General features: G+C 40.4%; 1 protein-coding gene across 2 annotated transcripts; it reads left to right on the top strand.

The window, feature by feature from the left end:
• Positions 1-3,601: 3,601 nt before the first annotated feature.
• Positions 3,602-14,240, top strand: troap (trophinin associated protein). Of its 2 annotated transcripts, none has more exons than XM_051949137.1 (14): positions 3,602-3,777; positions 4,765-5,000; positions 5,089-5,560; positions 7,815-7,909; positions 8,043-8,094; positions 9,117-9,262; positions 9,482-9,670; positions 9,801-9,855; positions 9,954-10,036; positions 10,126-10,209; positions 11,163-11,273; positions 11,365-11,695; positions 12,953-13,146; positions 13,893-14,240. In XM_051949137.1, the coding sequence occupies exons 2-14, from the start codon at positions 4,974-4,976 to the stop codon at positions 13,953-13,955; spliced, it is 1,902 nt and encodes a 633-aa protein (XP_051805097.1). In that variant the 5' UTR covers positions 3,602-3,777; positions 4,765-4,973; the 3' UTR covers positions 13,956-14,240. The 2 variants fall into 2 exon arrangements, with proteins under 2 accessions (XP_051805097.1, XP_051805096.1); XM_051949136.1 differs by having other exon boundaries at positions 11,160-11,273.
• Positions 14,241-15,422: the final 1,182 nt, after the last annotated feature.

Raw genomic sequence — 15,422 nt, 5'->3', positions numbered from 1 at the left:
TCTGTATCTCGATTTTGCCGTTTCGTGTCTTTTTTTTTGTCATTTTATATCTTGATTTTGTCGTTTCACGTTTCGTTTTTGTTATTTTTGTCTCGTGCCACTTTGTGTCTCAGTTTTTAATCAAAAAATGTATGGATAACACTAAAATGTCAATTAAATAACCGTCCCAATTTAATAACAACCACCTTCTAATTAGCTGAACAATAATAAAATGAGATTATTCAAAAAATTTTTGATTGTGTTCTTTTTATTAAGTTGAGATAATCATGACAGATATTTCTTTTTGGCAAAAAGTAACAAATTTTATCTGTGTCCGAGAAATCACTTTCTACTAAGTTACTCATTATATAAACGCCTCTCAAGGAAGTGTGTTGATTCCAGATCACATGACCTGCTCCACATGATGTCATTTCCTCCTGAAGAAAAGACTGGAAGACTCCAAGGCTTTCTGACTTATTTCATATAAAGTAGTGTGTGAGTCAAGTGTGGATTTATCATATGTCAATAGGTTTACTATAATATCTTTATAAATAACTTTCAGTATCAATTTTACTCAATTGCATACATAATATTTAGAAGAATCTTTGCGTAAAAATGCCATGTGGTGTTTTGTTATAGGTGGCCATGTTGATTTTAGGCCTGAAAACAACAAAATTGTCAACTATGTTAGAAAAAGTCACGCAATTATATACTGCCCCTTACACCTCCATTTCTTCACCATTCTTTTGACAAACTGTTGGTGTTACTTTGTGCCATCGCTTCCTAGCCTTTTTTTGCTCCTTATGTTCTGTTTACCTGTCAGGTTTTCATCAACTTAAATCAGCTATTAAGTCTTTGGTGTCGCACATTTAGGTTCTCTCTGACCTGAAAATTATGGCATTTTTCTTATTTTCATTGATGCTATTTTGTATAATGCTATATAACTGCTTTACTTAACTGTTGTATTGAAGTGTAATCAGTATTTTAACATTGCAGCTGGCCAACATGGATATAAAACTGACATGTGTAGTGCACGCAAATATAAACGCAGCATGTAATATTTTACGAAATTGTACACACAGCATCTCTACAAGAGAAAAAATGTCATGGGGAAAATTATTTTTCTAGATATATCATGTGTTTTGTCAATAAAATCTTATTTGCTAAATTAACAATAGCTATAATTGTCAAACAAAAGCAGTGAAGCACCGATATATATATTTTTAAGAACATTAGTGTTGTTCTTCAGGTACTGGTACAACTGCTGCCTTTAAGTGCTAGCTAGCAAAATAATGCTAATTTAATATCCTCCTAATATGACTTGAAATGGAAAACTTTCTAGGAGATACACGCATTTCGTGTGTATGGTAAACCTAAACCAAACATCAGGTTGTTTCAAAAGGGGTTTCCTTATTTGAAAACTAGCAAGCTGTTTCTGATTTTACTTTTAGTATCGATTCTCATGTTCAATAGCGTGAAATTAGCAGTTAGCTTCAAGCTAGCTCCGGTGTGCAGCGTTGTCCTTTATGGGATACCTGTTATTTAGCTAACATTAGGTAACAGACACATGCTCACAAACACTGTGTAAGTATTTTGCAGCGTGTAAAAACAAACAAAGCATTGATGTATAAACAACTGAACCTGTTAGCCTGAATCCTGATGTCGGAATCAACAGCCACGTCTAAATGGTATGGAGCCATGAGAATCAACATTCAGGTAAGGTTGATTAAGATAAACAGAAGTGATGAAATTAAATGTCAGAGTCTAAATAAATAACTATGTCTTTAAACTGTGTGCCTTAGAATTTATGGAAGCCCGTTTCTGCCACTTAGAGAAAAAAAAAGTCACGTTATGTCATAATTATGAGATAGTAAGTTTGTATGAGTATGAGTTTGTATCTCCATAATTATGAAATATTAAATCATAATTATGAGATTAAGTCAGAATATGGAGATTTTAAGTGGTAATTATAAACTTTTTATCTTGTAAATTAATGAGATAGTAATTCATAATTATGAGATAGTAATCAAAATTATGAGATAGTAAGTCATAATTATGTCTTTCTATCTCTTAATTTTGAGATAGCATGCGACTTTTTTCAAGTGGCTTCCATAAGAATTTGTCTGAATTATGAGGATTTACAGAAAACCTTCTCCACTGAGCCACACCAGGGTTCTGAATTTTTATATATAAGCTGCAGTGAGATAGATTTATTCTATAGGCTGTTAATACTCATTTTGATCATTTTAATTAAGAGTAGTTTGGGTGAACAACCCTATAAATAGTCCACGAAAAATAAAAGACGAAATCGAAATAAGGTGCCAAAAAACACTGTTATTTAACACAAATGTGCAGAAATTGCTGGTATTTACAAAATTTAAAAAATAGAATGTTAAATATACAAAAAGGTACAATGTGAAAATGAAACCAATAAAAATAAACATATAGTTTGCATTGCTTGGGTCCTTGTGGGTGAGGATTATTGGTTGTGTTGCACTGAGCAGTGTTTCGCATCCACAAATTGTCTACACTGAAGCTGTAGAAGTATTTTATTTAAGTACTTTCCTAATAAGAAGGTTTAATCATGAATATTGTTTGGTTTTCCAACAGGTTCCCCAGTTGTAGATCATTGTATCATTTTAAAATACTCTACTTGAAGCTTCTCTTTGTGTGTTTTTAATACTTTCTGATCTGATTTATTTTTATTGTTGATTTTAACTTATATTGCCCTTGTCTTCCTATTCCCTTTATTTAGATTTGGGCAGAAATGCCACTGTTTCAGGCATGTTGCACATTATTTTATTTTATTTCATTTCATTTCATTTTATTTTATTATGCTGTGATGTTATTCCAGCTACATGCTCCAGGCTAGTAATTGTATTTATTAATTCTATGTTTCATGATTATGGAAACAATAAAGTTTCTCTGAATTCTTCAACTCAGGAGGAGGCCGCGGCAAAATCCAGTCACGTGGTAAAACAACTTCGCGTCGTTGCCATGGAGCTGTTTATTAAAATCCGTTCCTCATTGGCCGACGATGTTGTCATAAACAAAATGTAGCTCCGTGATTGGTGGATACGGCTCTCACTGCGGCCAAATGACGAAGCGCGCTTTTTACAAAACTTGCGAGTCCAGGAAGTTGACAGCCGTCTGTGGTGTGAAAGGACTGAACAGGGATCTTTAAATCGCCACAAAACGCCTGTAAGACCAAAAACATTTGGACTTAATTGTATCAGGAATACTTAGAAGGGTCGCCAGGTGGAAGTAGCAGAGGCTCGTTGGTATTTTGAAAGTTTGTGAAGTAGGTTACAGCTAACGTGTGCTAACAGGAGAGACTTTAAATGTAGCTGCTAGCCTTCTGCTCGGGTTTAAGCTAGCTTTTGTTGGTTTTATAGCCATCACGTTGGCTTGTGCTGTACGAATGTTTAGCTTTTAGCTTCACTGATTGGGCAAATTAACTTAAATAATAATCAACTGGCTTTTCTTGTTTTATCCTCCTCTATGTATCCTGTGCAGGTATTTGGCTGCACGATCCTTTATTGACTTGTTTGTTTCTAACTTTGCAGCCTTGAAGTGTGAGTTTGTCCTCTGTCTTGCATGCGTTTTGCATCTTCTCCATCTTCACATTTGCTTTTCTCCAAGCCAGTAAGGTGTTTCACGCTTGGTTGCTCAACTTTTCATATGTTTCATTTCTATTTCTTGCACCTCCAGTTGCTGTCAGCCCTTCTGTCATCATTATGGACTCCCTTCAGTCCTACGGCAGCAAAGTCAGAACAAAATCCACAGTGACTTTCAGAGGTAGTTGCTTTATACAGTTTTAGCCACAAGTTTAGGCTGCAGTTAATTAACACAAAGTTTCCCTACAGCTGCTTTAGTCTGTGCAATATTTAAAGTTTAAGAGCTTTTGAATAATGACAAAACTGAATAAAATCAGTTCAATAAGCAATACAAAACAGCAGAGAGCCTGAGTGGGCACATCAAGGGCAGCTTCACGAAGAACTGACAGCAAGCAAGATGTTCCTTTAATTCTCATTTGAAATCACAAATAGTGGACAGGATTTAATGTGAATGGGGGACTATCCAGAGCCTGGCAGCAAGAACTGAAGAGTTGCCTTTATTTGTGATGACATGAGCAGAGTGATCTAGAGGCAGAAAGCTCAACATTATACTTGTAGAAGAAAATGGAAAATGAGTGAGAACTTGGGTGACTTGCGAGAGCCTGGTAGCTGCCTTTAACCTTCATAATGTCCTCCAGTTACCATACTCTTTGTGTCCTCTGGGGTCAAAATTGCCCCGCCTGCTTTGACTGTTATTTAAAGCGTATACTATAAATTATCAATCAAATCTGTGTTACACCTTTAGTCTGGCTTCAGTCCAACCCATTACCATATTTTTTCCCTTAATTTTGGAATTTAGGGTCAACTAGACTGGTTTACATAAAAGTATATGATGGCAAAGATTTTATTTGGTGTCAGAATGACCCAAGGACAACATGAGGGTCAACTAACTAAGGCTGGACAGCATCAACTCCATTTACACGGAGTTACAATAGTGCAGTGGCAAGCTGTTGAATGGACAGTACATTCACTCATTGAATCCATCCTCACATTCAACATTTCATCCTGCTACAGTGCCCTCTACACTAAACACAAAACAGAACTCTCCTGTATTGTTAATCAGGGCATCAAATAACAATAAAGTCTACTTACCTACCTACCTACCTTCCTTCCTTCCTTTATTTATATATTTATTTATTTTTTTGGATCTGGTTGTTTTTCCCTACAGAATGAAGAATGAACACAACAAAAGGCAAGCAGAGCCAAAGTCTTCCAAACCCGTGCCTCTATCTCACCTCCCAAACAAAGACAGCGAGAACAAACCTCCCGGAACTCAGAAATCAGTAGGAAGGCTCCTGTGCAACTGGGTGTGAGCAGGCTCCCAGTGCTGGCAAAGTCTCTCATCTTCAGACTCCCACCGACTTCAGCCAGTCCCACATGAGATGGGAGGAGAAACCTCTGGCTGTAAGTGTTTTCCACCCATCCAATAAATTTAACAGTTTTCTTGTAATTATATTTTTCTTGAGCCTTGATTCTTTACAATTTCCCGCAGGGTAAAACTAAGAAGAAAAAGCCATGCACCCGGCCAGTACCGTTCAACCTTTCTCAGCCTAAAAGCACCAGAGTAGAAAATCAACAAACTGTTCCAAAATCAAGGACTGGCGCTTTTCCTATGCCGTCTAAAAACAACATAGACAATTCAAAACCTACTAAACACCCAGCTGTGTTGAATCGCAATGTGGACTCCACCAAAGCCAGGGAGGGGAAGTTTCATGGAAAGACTACAGAAGGTGCATCCCACCTGTCAGCACCTTCCAAAAGTTTTAAGACCTCAGCCACTTTGTCTAAACCTGATAACACGATGCATCACAGTAAGGCTGGTTCTTCTGTGCGGCCTGCTCTTAATGCAGAGGTCTGTTTGAATGACATGAACCTGCTCAGTCTCAAAGATCGGTCCAAGATCTCTAATGCTGGTCAGACCAAGCAAGTGACCACACAGGCCAATCCGTCAGAGGGTTTAACTGGTAAGTGTGTTGTTGTCGCCACACAGCTGTATATGCACTCACCAGCCATTTTATTAGGCACACCTGTTCAATTGCTTGTTGCTACAAATAGCTCAGATCGATCAGCCAATCACATGGCTGCATTTAGGCATGTAGATGTTCAAACTGAGCATCAGAAAGGGGAAGAAACTGCTGATATACTGGGATTTACATGCACAACCATCTCTAGGGTTTATAGAGAATTGTCCAAAAAGAGAAAATATCCAGTGAGCAGCAGGTGTGTGGACCAACATGCCTTGTTGATGCGAGAGGTCAGAGGAGACTGGGCAGACTGGTTGGGGATGATAGAAAGGCAACAGTAATTCAAATAACACCTCGTTACAACCAAGAAATGCAGAATACCATCTCTGAACACACAACAACCTTGAAGAAGATGAGCGACAGCAGCAGAAGACCACACCAGGTGCCACTCGTGTCGGCTAAGAACAGGAAACTGAGGCTACAGTTCACACAGGCTCACTAAAAGTGGACAGTAGAAGATTGGAAAACAGTGCCTGCTCTGATGAGTCTCCATTTCAGCTGTGACATTCAGATGGTCAGAATTTGGTGTAAACAACATGAAAGCATGGATCCATCCTGCCTTGTATCAACAGTTCAGGCTGCTGGTGGTGTAATGGTGGGGGGATATTTTCTTGCCACACTTTAGGCCCCTTAGTACCAACTGAGCATCATTGGTTACTTTTATATGCAGTCAAAAACCCTTTCTTAACCGGAATATTAGCAATAACCCGATTGCGTACGGCCATGTAAACGCCCGCAAAAACCTGAATATGCTCATATTCCGGTTTTTAAAAACCCGAATAAGACCCCTGGGTTACTCCTTTTCTAACCTTATATATAAGGTTATATATATAACCTAATATCTTGTCATATAAACGCGCATCGGAATATCCCCATAGAAAGAAACATTAATTTGCATTCTGCGCATGTTTCATCCGAAAGGAATCTTGGTCTTTTGAGTACGGCAACTGCTTGTATGCCGTGTCTGGCGCGTGACCCACCGGAAATACACAAGGAGAGGTAAACGGACACCGCGAAACACACATGCGTCACCACCGCGCCACACAGCGTCACACAACAGGAGTAACTCTGTCTGTTTAGGCATGTAAACGGGTTATTCCAAATTTTTCAGAAACCGGAATATTGACCTTAACCCGAATATTGATGGCATATAAACGTAGTCATTTATACACCGCAGCCTACCTGAGTATTGTTGCTGACCATGTCCGTCCCTTTATCACCACAGTGTACCATTTTCTGATGCTACTTCCAACAGGATAATGCACCGTGTCCATCCATCTATTATCTATACATCGCTTAATCTTCATTAGGGTCGCAGGGGGGCTGGAATCTATCCCAGCTGATTTAGTGCGAAGGCAGGGGACATTTTGGACAGGTCACCAGTTTATCACAAGGCTACATATAGAGACAAACACACACACTCACATTCACACCTATGGGCAATTTAGGAAAATCAATTAACCCGAGTGTCTTTTTAGACTGTGGGATGAAGCCCACGCATGCCCAGGGAGAACATGCAAACTCTGTGCAGAAAGATCTCAGGAAGGCCCGGGACGTGAACCGAGGATCTTCTAGCTGCAAGGCGTCAGTGCTAACCTCCACGTCACTGATGCACCACGTCACAAAGCTCAGATCATCTCTAACTGGTTTCTTGTACATGACAATGAGTTCACTGCACTCCAGCGGCCTCCACGGTCACCAGATCTCAACCCAATAGAACCTTTGGGATGTGGTGGAACGGGAGATTATCATCATGGATGTGCAGTCGACAAATCTAGAGCAACTGCGTGATGCTATCATGTCAATATGGAGCAAAATCTCCGAGGAATGTTTCCAACACCTTGTAGAAAGGATGCCATGAAGGGTCCGACCTTTTACTACCAAGGTGTACCTAATAAAGTGGCCAGTGAGTGTATATTTCCACCATTGCAACCACTTAGATACATTTGTTTTTATTCGTAGTAGACCGAGCTCACAATAATTCTAAATGCGTTTGTCTGCTTAGTTTTTTTTGTTTTTTTTAACCAACAATAACTGACTTCCTCTAATCTTGTTGCCGTCAAAATCATCAGTGATGCTGCACAAATCTCACCACAGTTGTAGCTTATTGTTAATTCTAGACTCACTTGTTTGTCTTTGTGACCAGTCGTACACACAGTTTCTTGAACTGACATCTCATTTGTTTCAAACAAAGGCAAAAAATTTCAGCCCGACCACGCAGCTTTACTCAGCATCCTCCGGAACGAAGGAGTCAGCGTCACATCACAGTCCAAACCATACAACTACCTGGTGAGTGGGATTTAAATTGGTTGTCATTTGGGGTTGCTGTAAGTTTAGATTGACAAACATTTTCAGCGGTTAGCAATTTTTATGTCTGTTTTTTTTTTTTAAACATTTTGTGTCCAACGTGTCTTGTTTGCAGCCCCAGCGAGTGTCCATCATGAAGACTCAACAAAAAGCTGCACCCTCAACAGGTCAGCAGAACACAATGAGTACGTTTATGTACAGTGTATGAGCACAGTAGAGGTAGTTTTACTGTTTTGTCGGAGTGAAATTGGCCATAAATTTGAGAAGTAGTACATTTAAATGCTCCAGCAAACATCGTGGCGCTTCAATCACATTTTATTCTTTGGCTTTTCATTAAAAACACTAGCCTAGCCGCGCTAGACAACCCACAGCAGTGAATTTAATTCTCTGCCAGGGAGGGTCGAGTTACCCACCCAATAAAGTTATCTTTCGACTCGGCTTTGGCCACAGCCCTTAAAGATTTGAAGCTAAAATTCAACTTGAAAGATAAACAAAGGACGGCACTGAAGTGTTTCATTGAGAAGAAAGACGTATTTGGACTTATGCCGACAGGATATGGCAAATCCTTAATATACCAGTTGGCTCCGCGGCTCCGCTGGTTGGGAAGCTAATGGGACTTAGCCACAATCCGCCGGTGCTCTCGGAACTACGTCAGCCTATTCGTTGCGTTGATTGGTTGTATACCTACCCAATTGCTGCAGAGGGATTTGATAGACAACCTTTTAGCCCGCCTCCCTCCCTGTCGAGCTTCCCTAGACCCTTGTGCCGTCAGAAACATGGGTCTAGCATGGCTAGGCTATAAAAACACATCAATGAATGGACTTTAGATGCCATCAGGTGAATGCTGCTAGCTTTGAATAGAGTTTATTCCCCTTCATGATTGCTGAACCTCATCTTTAAACTGTAGCGTTATATTTCCTGCACAAACTTGAGAGCAGTATTTATCCATTTAATTAAAATTATTTTTGCTTAAACACAGTCTACAAAAATTTCAAGATGTCTTATTTAGACTCAAGTAATTGTTTCATAGTTGCAAGTATTGGAAGAGAAATATGCAGTCTAGTTTCAGTAAAACATAACAGCAGTCAGTATTGCTTCGCTTTGTATAAACTTAGATAACAGACAGTGAATTGCAAATTGATTTGGCCTTTTTTATGTCAGTGGAATGTGAGCTCTTCTCGTCTTACAGCATCAGTGAAGTCAGTGCAGTTCACCCCAGACCTCGCTGCGCTGCAAAGCATCCTCCAGAACCAGGGGGTGAAAGATCCGGGGCTTGTAGGCGCCACCTCTCGAGAGTCTGTGTTTCCACAAGGCAGAGGCACCTCAATCTACACAGTATGAACACATTCACTCACTTTTTGTGGTTTGGGCAGTGGGTTGTTGTGCTTTCTTTCTTTGTTTTTAATTGCTGTGTAGCTTTTAAAGCAGTTCCATTTACTGTGTTGCTTCTTGTCTGGAGGACTCAGAGGGAACTAGTTAGCTTTCAAATGTTTGTTTTTGTCTTGGTGTTATATTAATGTGATAGATTTTGAGAATGTATCATCTTGTGTGCAGCCTCAGCGAGTGCCTGTCACGAAGAGTCGACAAAAAGCTGGACCCAGTACAGCTAACACCTTGTTCTCAGTGGACCCCGCTGCACTGCAAAGTATCCTCCAGAATGAAGGGGTGAAAGCTGGAGGGCCTGTGGGCGCCACACCCCGAGACTCAGAATATCCACCAGGCAGAGGCACTTCAATCTACTCCGTACGGGCACATTAAATTAGTTTTCACTCCTGCACCTCCTGCTGCTTGTATTTTTAGTGCGGTTTCTGTTTCAAAAGCAATGGAGCAATCTAACAAACCGTTTCATTTCATGTGTTGCTTCCCTTCTCAGGCTCAGAGAGTGCCGGTTAGAAAAGCCAAAGAACAGGCGATTCCCGGATCAGTAGGTAAGATGTAGCATCGTTGTTTTTTATCTTCTAAAACCTAATGCATCCTTATCTCTCTGTCCTTTTACCCTGATGTGACACGACTGCTTCGTCCTCAGTGGTACCACTCAAAGAGACTTCGCTGAAGAAATGGAATCCACAGAGAGTCCACAACACCAGACACCAGCCCATGTCTGCCATGGTCGGTATACACGTGTTGTGTGTTCACACTCTGTCCGTTTTGGTGTTTCGTGCAGCCGCTGCCTTATCTCACGATGCTGCTGTTTTCAGAAATGGCATCAGTCGACTCAACAGTCGCCGTACGGCACGCCCGGACTCAGGAGCTGCAAAAACAAGCCTCAGCCGCCGCAGGAGGTGAGAGAAGGAAATCAAATTTCTTGTGTGTCTCAGAGCTTTCACAAAAATCTCTTTTGCCGAAATAATATTTAATGGAAAAAGAAGAAAGAGAAACACAATCTAGATGTGCAGCTAAAAGCTAGAACTGTAGAGTCTTTCAGGTAAATTAAATTTGAGAGAAGCTTTTTAAGCAAACGGCGACATTTTAACCCCCTTCAGCCCCACATTTCTGCTCACTGTGGAACCATTTTTTCACTGCAATGTAAAGTCTTGCACCTCTATGGAAACAGCACAACTATGACAAGACGTACAGACATCTAAAAAAGTCTTTTATGCAACAAGACTCATAAGAGAAGAAAAAGAAGGTTGGATCTCTGGAGCCGACTCCAGAAGCTGTTCATTTTACAACAGCTTCTACAACTGTTTAGTGCTGTTACCAGTGCTGGGGAAATGCTGACTACACACCACAGATATTTTGCTACATACATTCTAAATTAGTTTTTCATACTTGCATCCAATCTGCTCTGTGGAAAAACAACCTGCAGTTCAGCCGAATCCAGTTACTGCTGATTATACATTTGTAATAGGAATGTCAAACAAAGTGACCGAGCGATTTTAAGCACAGATTGGAATTTTTTTTCCTATTGTTTGGGAATGTTTATTTTGTTGCCCCAGACAGTAAAAGCGAAGATATCTTTGAGCGTCTGAAAAAGGGGTTACTGTAGCTTTTGATGTCTGTTTAGTTGGCACACCTCGGATTCCTCAGCCCACAAAATCTGCCTCAAAACTTAAACCCTGCTTAGAAATTCTAAATATTTTTGAAGTGGCGTTTTAGAGATAGAGTTTAATAGATTTACTGTAAAGACAGACCTTTTAATATGACATTTCAACAACAAAAAGCACACATTTTGAATTAGAAATAAACACACTGTACTCTGAATTACAACTTGTATTACTTTGTTTGTTAGCAGGAGGTTGTCCAGAGACTATTTGACGATGATGAAGAGGATGAGCAGAGCAAGAATGTGACAGAAAACGCTCCTGAGACACGAGCAGAGCAGCTCCCAGTTCAAGCCTCGCCTGTAAGAAGTCAAATCTAAACCAGTTAAACAAAATTAAGTTTTGATGAGAAGAAAAAAAATCACTTGATGCTCTCTGTGTCCTCTTCTCTAGATTAAATCCCACCATGAAGAAAAGCCAGAGACGAGGAGGACCAACGGGGACGATGATGATGAGGAGGAGGAGGAGGAGGAGGGGACGCAGAGCTTTGAGGGAGGACAGATGTTCTTACAGGCACCGCACAGGGAATCTGTCATCTTTTTCTCAACTGGCAAAAAGCTCATCAGAGCTCCGTATTTTAAGAAGCAAGAGAGCTCAACTCAACAGGATCAGCGTGGTCCAGTTTCATCAGAGCAGAAAAAGCTGCTGACGGTGCAGAATGTCACGTCAACTGAGTCACAACCAACCAGTCAGAACAACCCTTCTGTTCAGCGTCTGCACAGAGGTAACGCCCACATCTCACACTCCGCATAACAATTATTTTTATAGCTATCATTTATATCTAAATATTCACTGCCTGGCCAAAAAAAAGTCACATAACTAACTAAGCAAATAATTAAGATCCTTCCATTGGATAATTACTGCAGTTATGAACACATTTCAGCTGAAACAACTTATTTAACTCTAGCTGATGCAGTGAGGAGCTTCTCATTTCTTATCCTGTAGTCATGGAAAGAATGTTTGTCTGTCTCAGAAGGGTCAAATTGTTGGCCTGCATCAAGCAAAGAAGACAGCTAAGGAGATTTCTGAAACTACTAAATAAGGTGAAGAACCATCCAACGCAACATTAAAATCTGAAGGATAGTGGAGAACCGTCATCTTCCAGGAACAAAAGTGGTCGGAACAAATTCGTAGATGATCGTAGGAAATCAACAGTAGAACTCACGGCTATGTTTAATAGTGAAAGTAAGAACATTTCCACATGCACAATGTGAAGGGAACTCCAAGGATTGGGACTAAACAGCTGTAGCTCTAAGAAAACCACTGATCAGTGAGGATAATCAGAAAAAAGGCTTCAGTTTGCTATGGAGCATAAAGTCCATGAAAATATTAGAATGTGCGACTTTTTTTTTTTTTTGCCCAGGCAGTATAAATACCTTGATAGATGGATGGAATTTTAACCCTTTACGCTTCAGTGCGTCGTAGGTGTACTGCCGGCGGTACACCTACTAATTTGCATAGGAATTTCAAGAATGTCCGACGGCTGCAAACACGATTATACAAACACTATACGCCGATGGAAAGCTTAGATTCTCATGAATCCGCCGGTATAAACCACTTTCAGATGTGATTACCACAGCGGGTGAGAAAAACACATTTGTTCGACAAAAACGAATATCCATCCATCCGTTCTCTGTACACGGCTTCAACGCACACAGCGCGACTCACATTTCCGGGTTCATTATTACACACAGAAAAAAATATTCCACAAAAAACGGCCATAATCCAACCTTTTACATCCAGACAACACAAGCCAGTAAACTATTCTGTCCAAAACATGTCCTGAAGTCGGTATATAATCCACGAATCGGTCGTTTTCAAGGAAATGCACCTCGCGATGTGCGTCCAATATTCCCTGTATTTTTGGTCATTTTTTTTATTTAAAAATAGAATATTAGCGATTTTTTGTACTGAAAACGGCTGGAATTGACTGAAGCTTAAAGGGTTAAATTTTTTTAATTGTCATTTGTTCCTCCTACAGACCTCGTTGTTCAGAAGTCTTCTCTGAGTCCTATAGCAATGCTGGCGATGCTGCGTAAGCGTCTTCCTCCACTAGAGGAGCTGCGTATGGACGAGGAGGTGGCCACCTACACCTCTGCGTCTGTCCCAGCTCTTCCTCCTCGGCCTCGATGTGGAAACCCTCTGGCCTTCACCTTGCACTTTGAAGAATCTACTGTAAGTACGCTGCTGATGGAGTGGAGTGAATATTAACAGCTGTTGGTTTTGGGGTTAAAGTTCCCATATTTTGTCTCACTTGTACCCAGAAAATGTCTTTCACTTCAAAATACTGCCAAGATGGTCAACACTTGGTTGCTTTTGTCTCTCTGATCAATCACTTTGCATGGAAATATCACCAAATTCACACCACAGTCATTGTTTTTGTCAGACAACGTTGCAGTCATGAAACTTGCAGTTTAGTGATGCGGAGCAGCAGCTTGGAAACGGTTCTGAAGTGACTGCTGGTTAACATGTAGTCTTAATGGTATGCATTAGGTGCATTAAAATGCAATATATGTGAGAACAGAGAGCAGGAGAGAAGCAAACAGATGTGAACTCCAGTTGAATTTAGTTGAATTTGTTGGAGACACGGAAAAACAAAAAATTGGTCCTAAAGTTTCCATGATCTCTGAATGTCCCTCAGGATTATAGTCTCCACAGATCCTCTGACCTGTGGGCAAAACTAATGGTAACATTCACCAAAATACAAGGAATCCACTGGGTCTTCAGTCCCCTGGATGCTGGGAGTTCATCAACACTCTTGTATTCACTTTTGCAGCCAACAGCAACCCATTTGATGTTTTATGCTCTGAGCTGAGACGCGTTGGTGTGTGCAAGAATAGCCACAGAAACTAAACAAATTGTGAGGTATGTGCTCAGATAAACAAATTAAAATAAATGTTTGTCTTTCTTGTGTTTTCCAGAGATTTGTTCCAGTTGACTTCCACCTCTTGTCTGCTCCTCCTTCTCCACTGCAGGAGAGATGATTTGCACTGCAAGAACAGACTGTGAAGTTGTCTAAATGATGCATTTTTTAAAATACTGCAGACACTATTTTTGTCAATAAAATAGATTTGAAGCATTTTTAGGGCATAAGTCTGTAGCTGTATGTTGGAAAAATATGTTTTTTAAAGCTCAGTGAAGACACGATCATTGTTTATAGCGGTAGTACACGTTTGAATTAGGAAGCCTCAAAGTACTGATATTCCTGTAAAACCTTAAAGTGATGTAATGTACAGTGTTTATAATAAAAATTTTGTTGCTGTTGAGAAGCGTTTGATTTTAATTGTTGTTTAAAGGTCCTGTGTGTAGGATTTAGTGTCATCTAGTGGTGAGTTTACTGATTGCAACCAACTGGACAGCCCTCCATCACCTCGACCTTTCCAAAAACTGGAGGAGAACCACAGACTGTATATAAAGGTGGACGTAGCATCTGGCTCCAGAATTGAAGCAAACCCGGAAGTGTCAAAAACTTGCAATATCACACCGTCCGCTAGGGCTGGCTCCAAAAAGCTTTTTCTCCATAGACCCCAATTCATTTTTGGAAAAAATAAAATTTGATAGACTGATTTTCTACAGCTCAGGATTTTTTCCCCGTTAGTTTTCATGGTCAAAATGAGAGATCAGGTGGCCGATCTTAAAATAAATCAATACTGAATTTTAAATAAATCGTTAAAGTTGGCGGAGCCAGGGGGCGTGGCTATACTTGATAGACAGCAACAGAAGCCTCGGCGGCAAAACGTGGGTGGGATAAGAGAGTTCTCAGCCAATCCTGCCCCGAGTTGCTCTCCGGTCCAGTCTGTTTGATGACGCTTTTTACGTCACTGGCTCCAAAAAATCTAAAACGGCGACCAGGAAGTAGCAAAATCCGGGCTTCATTTTCTCGCCGTTGAAACCAACGGGTGACGTCACGGTTAGTTTACGCCTGAGGAGAACCTGTCATCAGAAGAACATCTCTCTTTGGAATCAGTGTTTTGTTTGCCTGTTCCAGCCACTGTAGAAACATGACAGTGTGACCAAGCAGCAAAATTTGGCTCTAAAAAAATGAACAAACTATGAGATGTCAAACAAGTTCCTCAAGACCAAAGAGATTCAAAGATTTTATGTTTTGGTACTGTTTAAAAAAAAACACACACACACACAAAGGGATTTTCTAACTGTATGAAGCATTGAAAAATGAAATGAAAAGCATTCAAGCTTGGACACATTAAAACAGCATTTAGTTGATAATCTTTGAATTGTGACATTTCTCCCAGTACCTTCATTTCAAAGTCTTATTTCATTGCTTTTTGGGCCTTTTTCAGCTTTATTTGACAGGCTATGTAAGAGAGTGACGGGAAACGGGGGAGAAGACATGCAGCAAAGGGGCCGCAAACGGGAATCGAACCCAGACCGCTGCATTGGAGACCAGGCCCTGTCCATGGTTCACCCGCTTAACCTTTGAGCTATACCGG

The sequence above is a fragment of the Acanthochromis polyacanthus genome, chromosome 6, assembly GCF_021347895.1.
Source record: "Acanthochromis polyacanthus isolate Apoly-LR-REF ecotype Palm Island chromosome 6, KAUST_Apoly_ChrSc, whole genome shotgun sequence".
Taxonomy (NCBI): domain Eukaryota; kingdom Metazoa; phylum Chordata; class Actinopteri; family Pomacentridae; genus Acanthochromis; species Acanthochromis polyacanthus.
The sequence above is the reverse complement of the archived record's forward strand: the minus strand, read 5'-3'. Positions and strand labels throughout refer to the sequence as shown.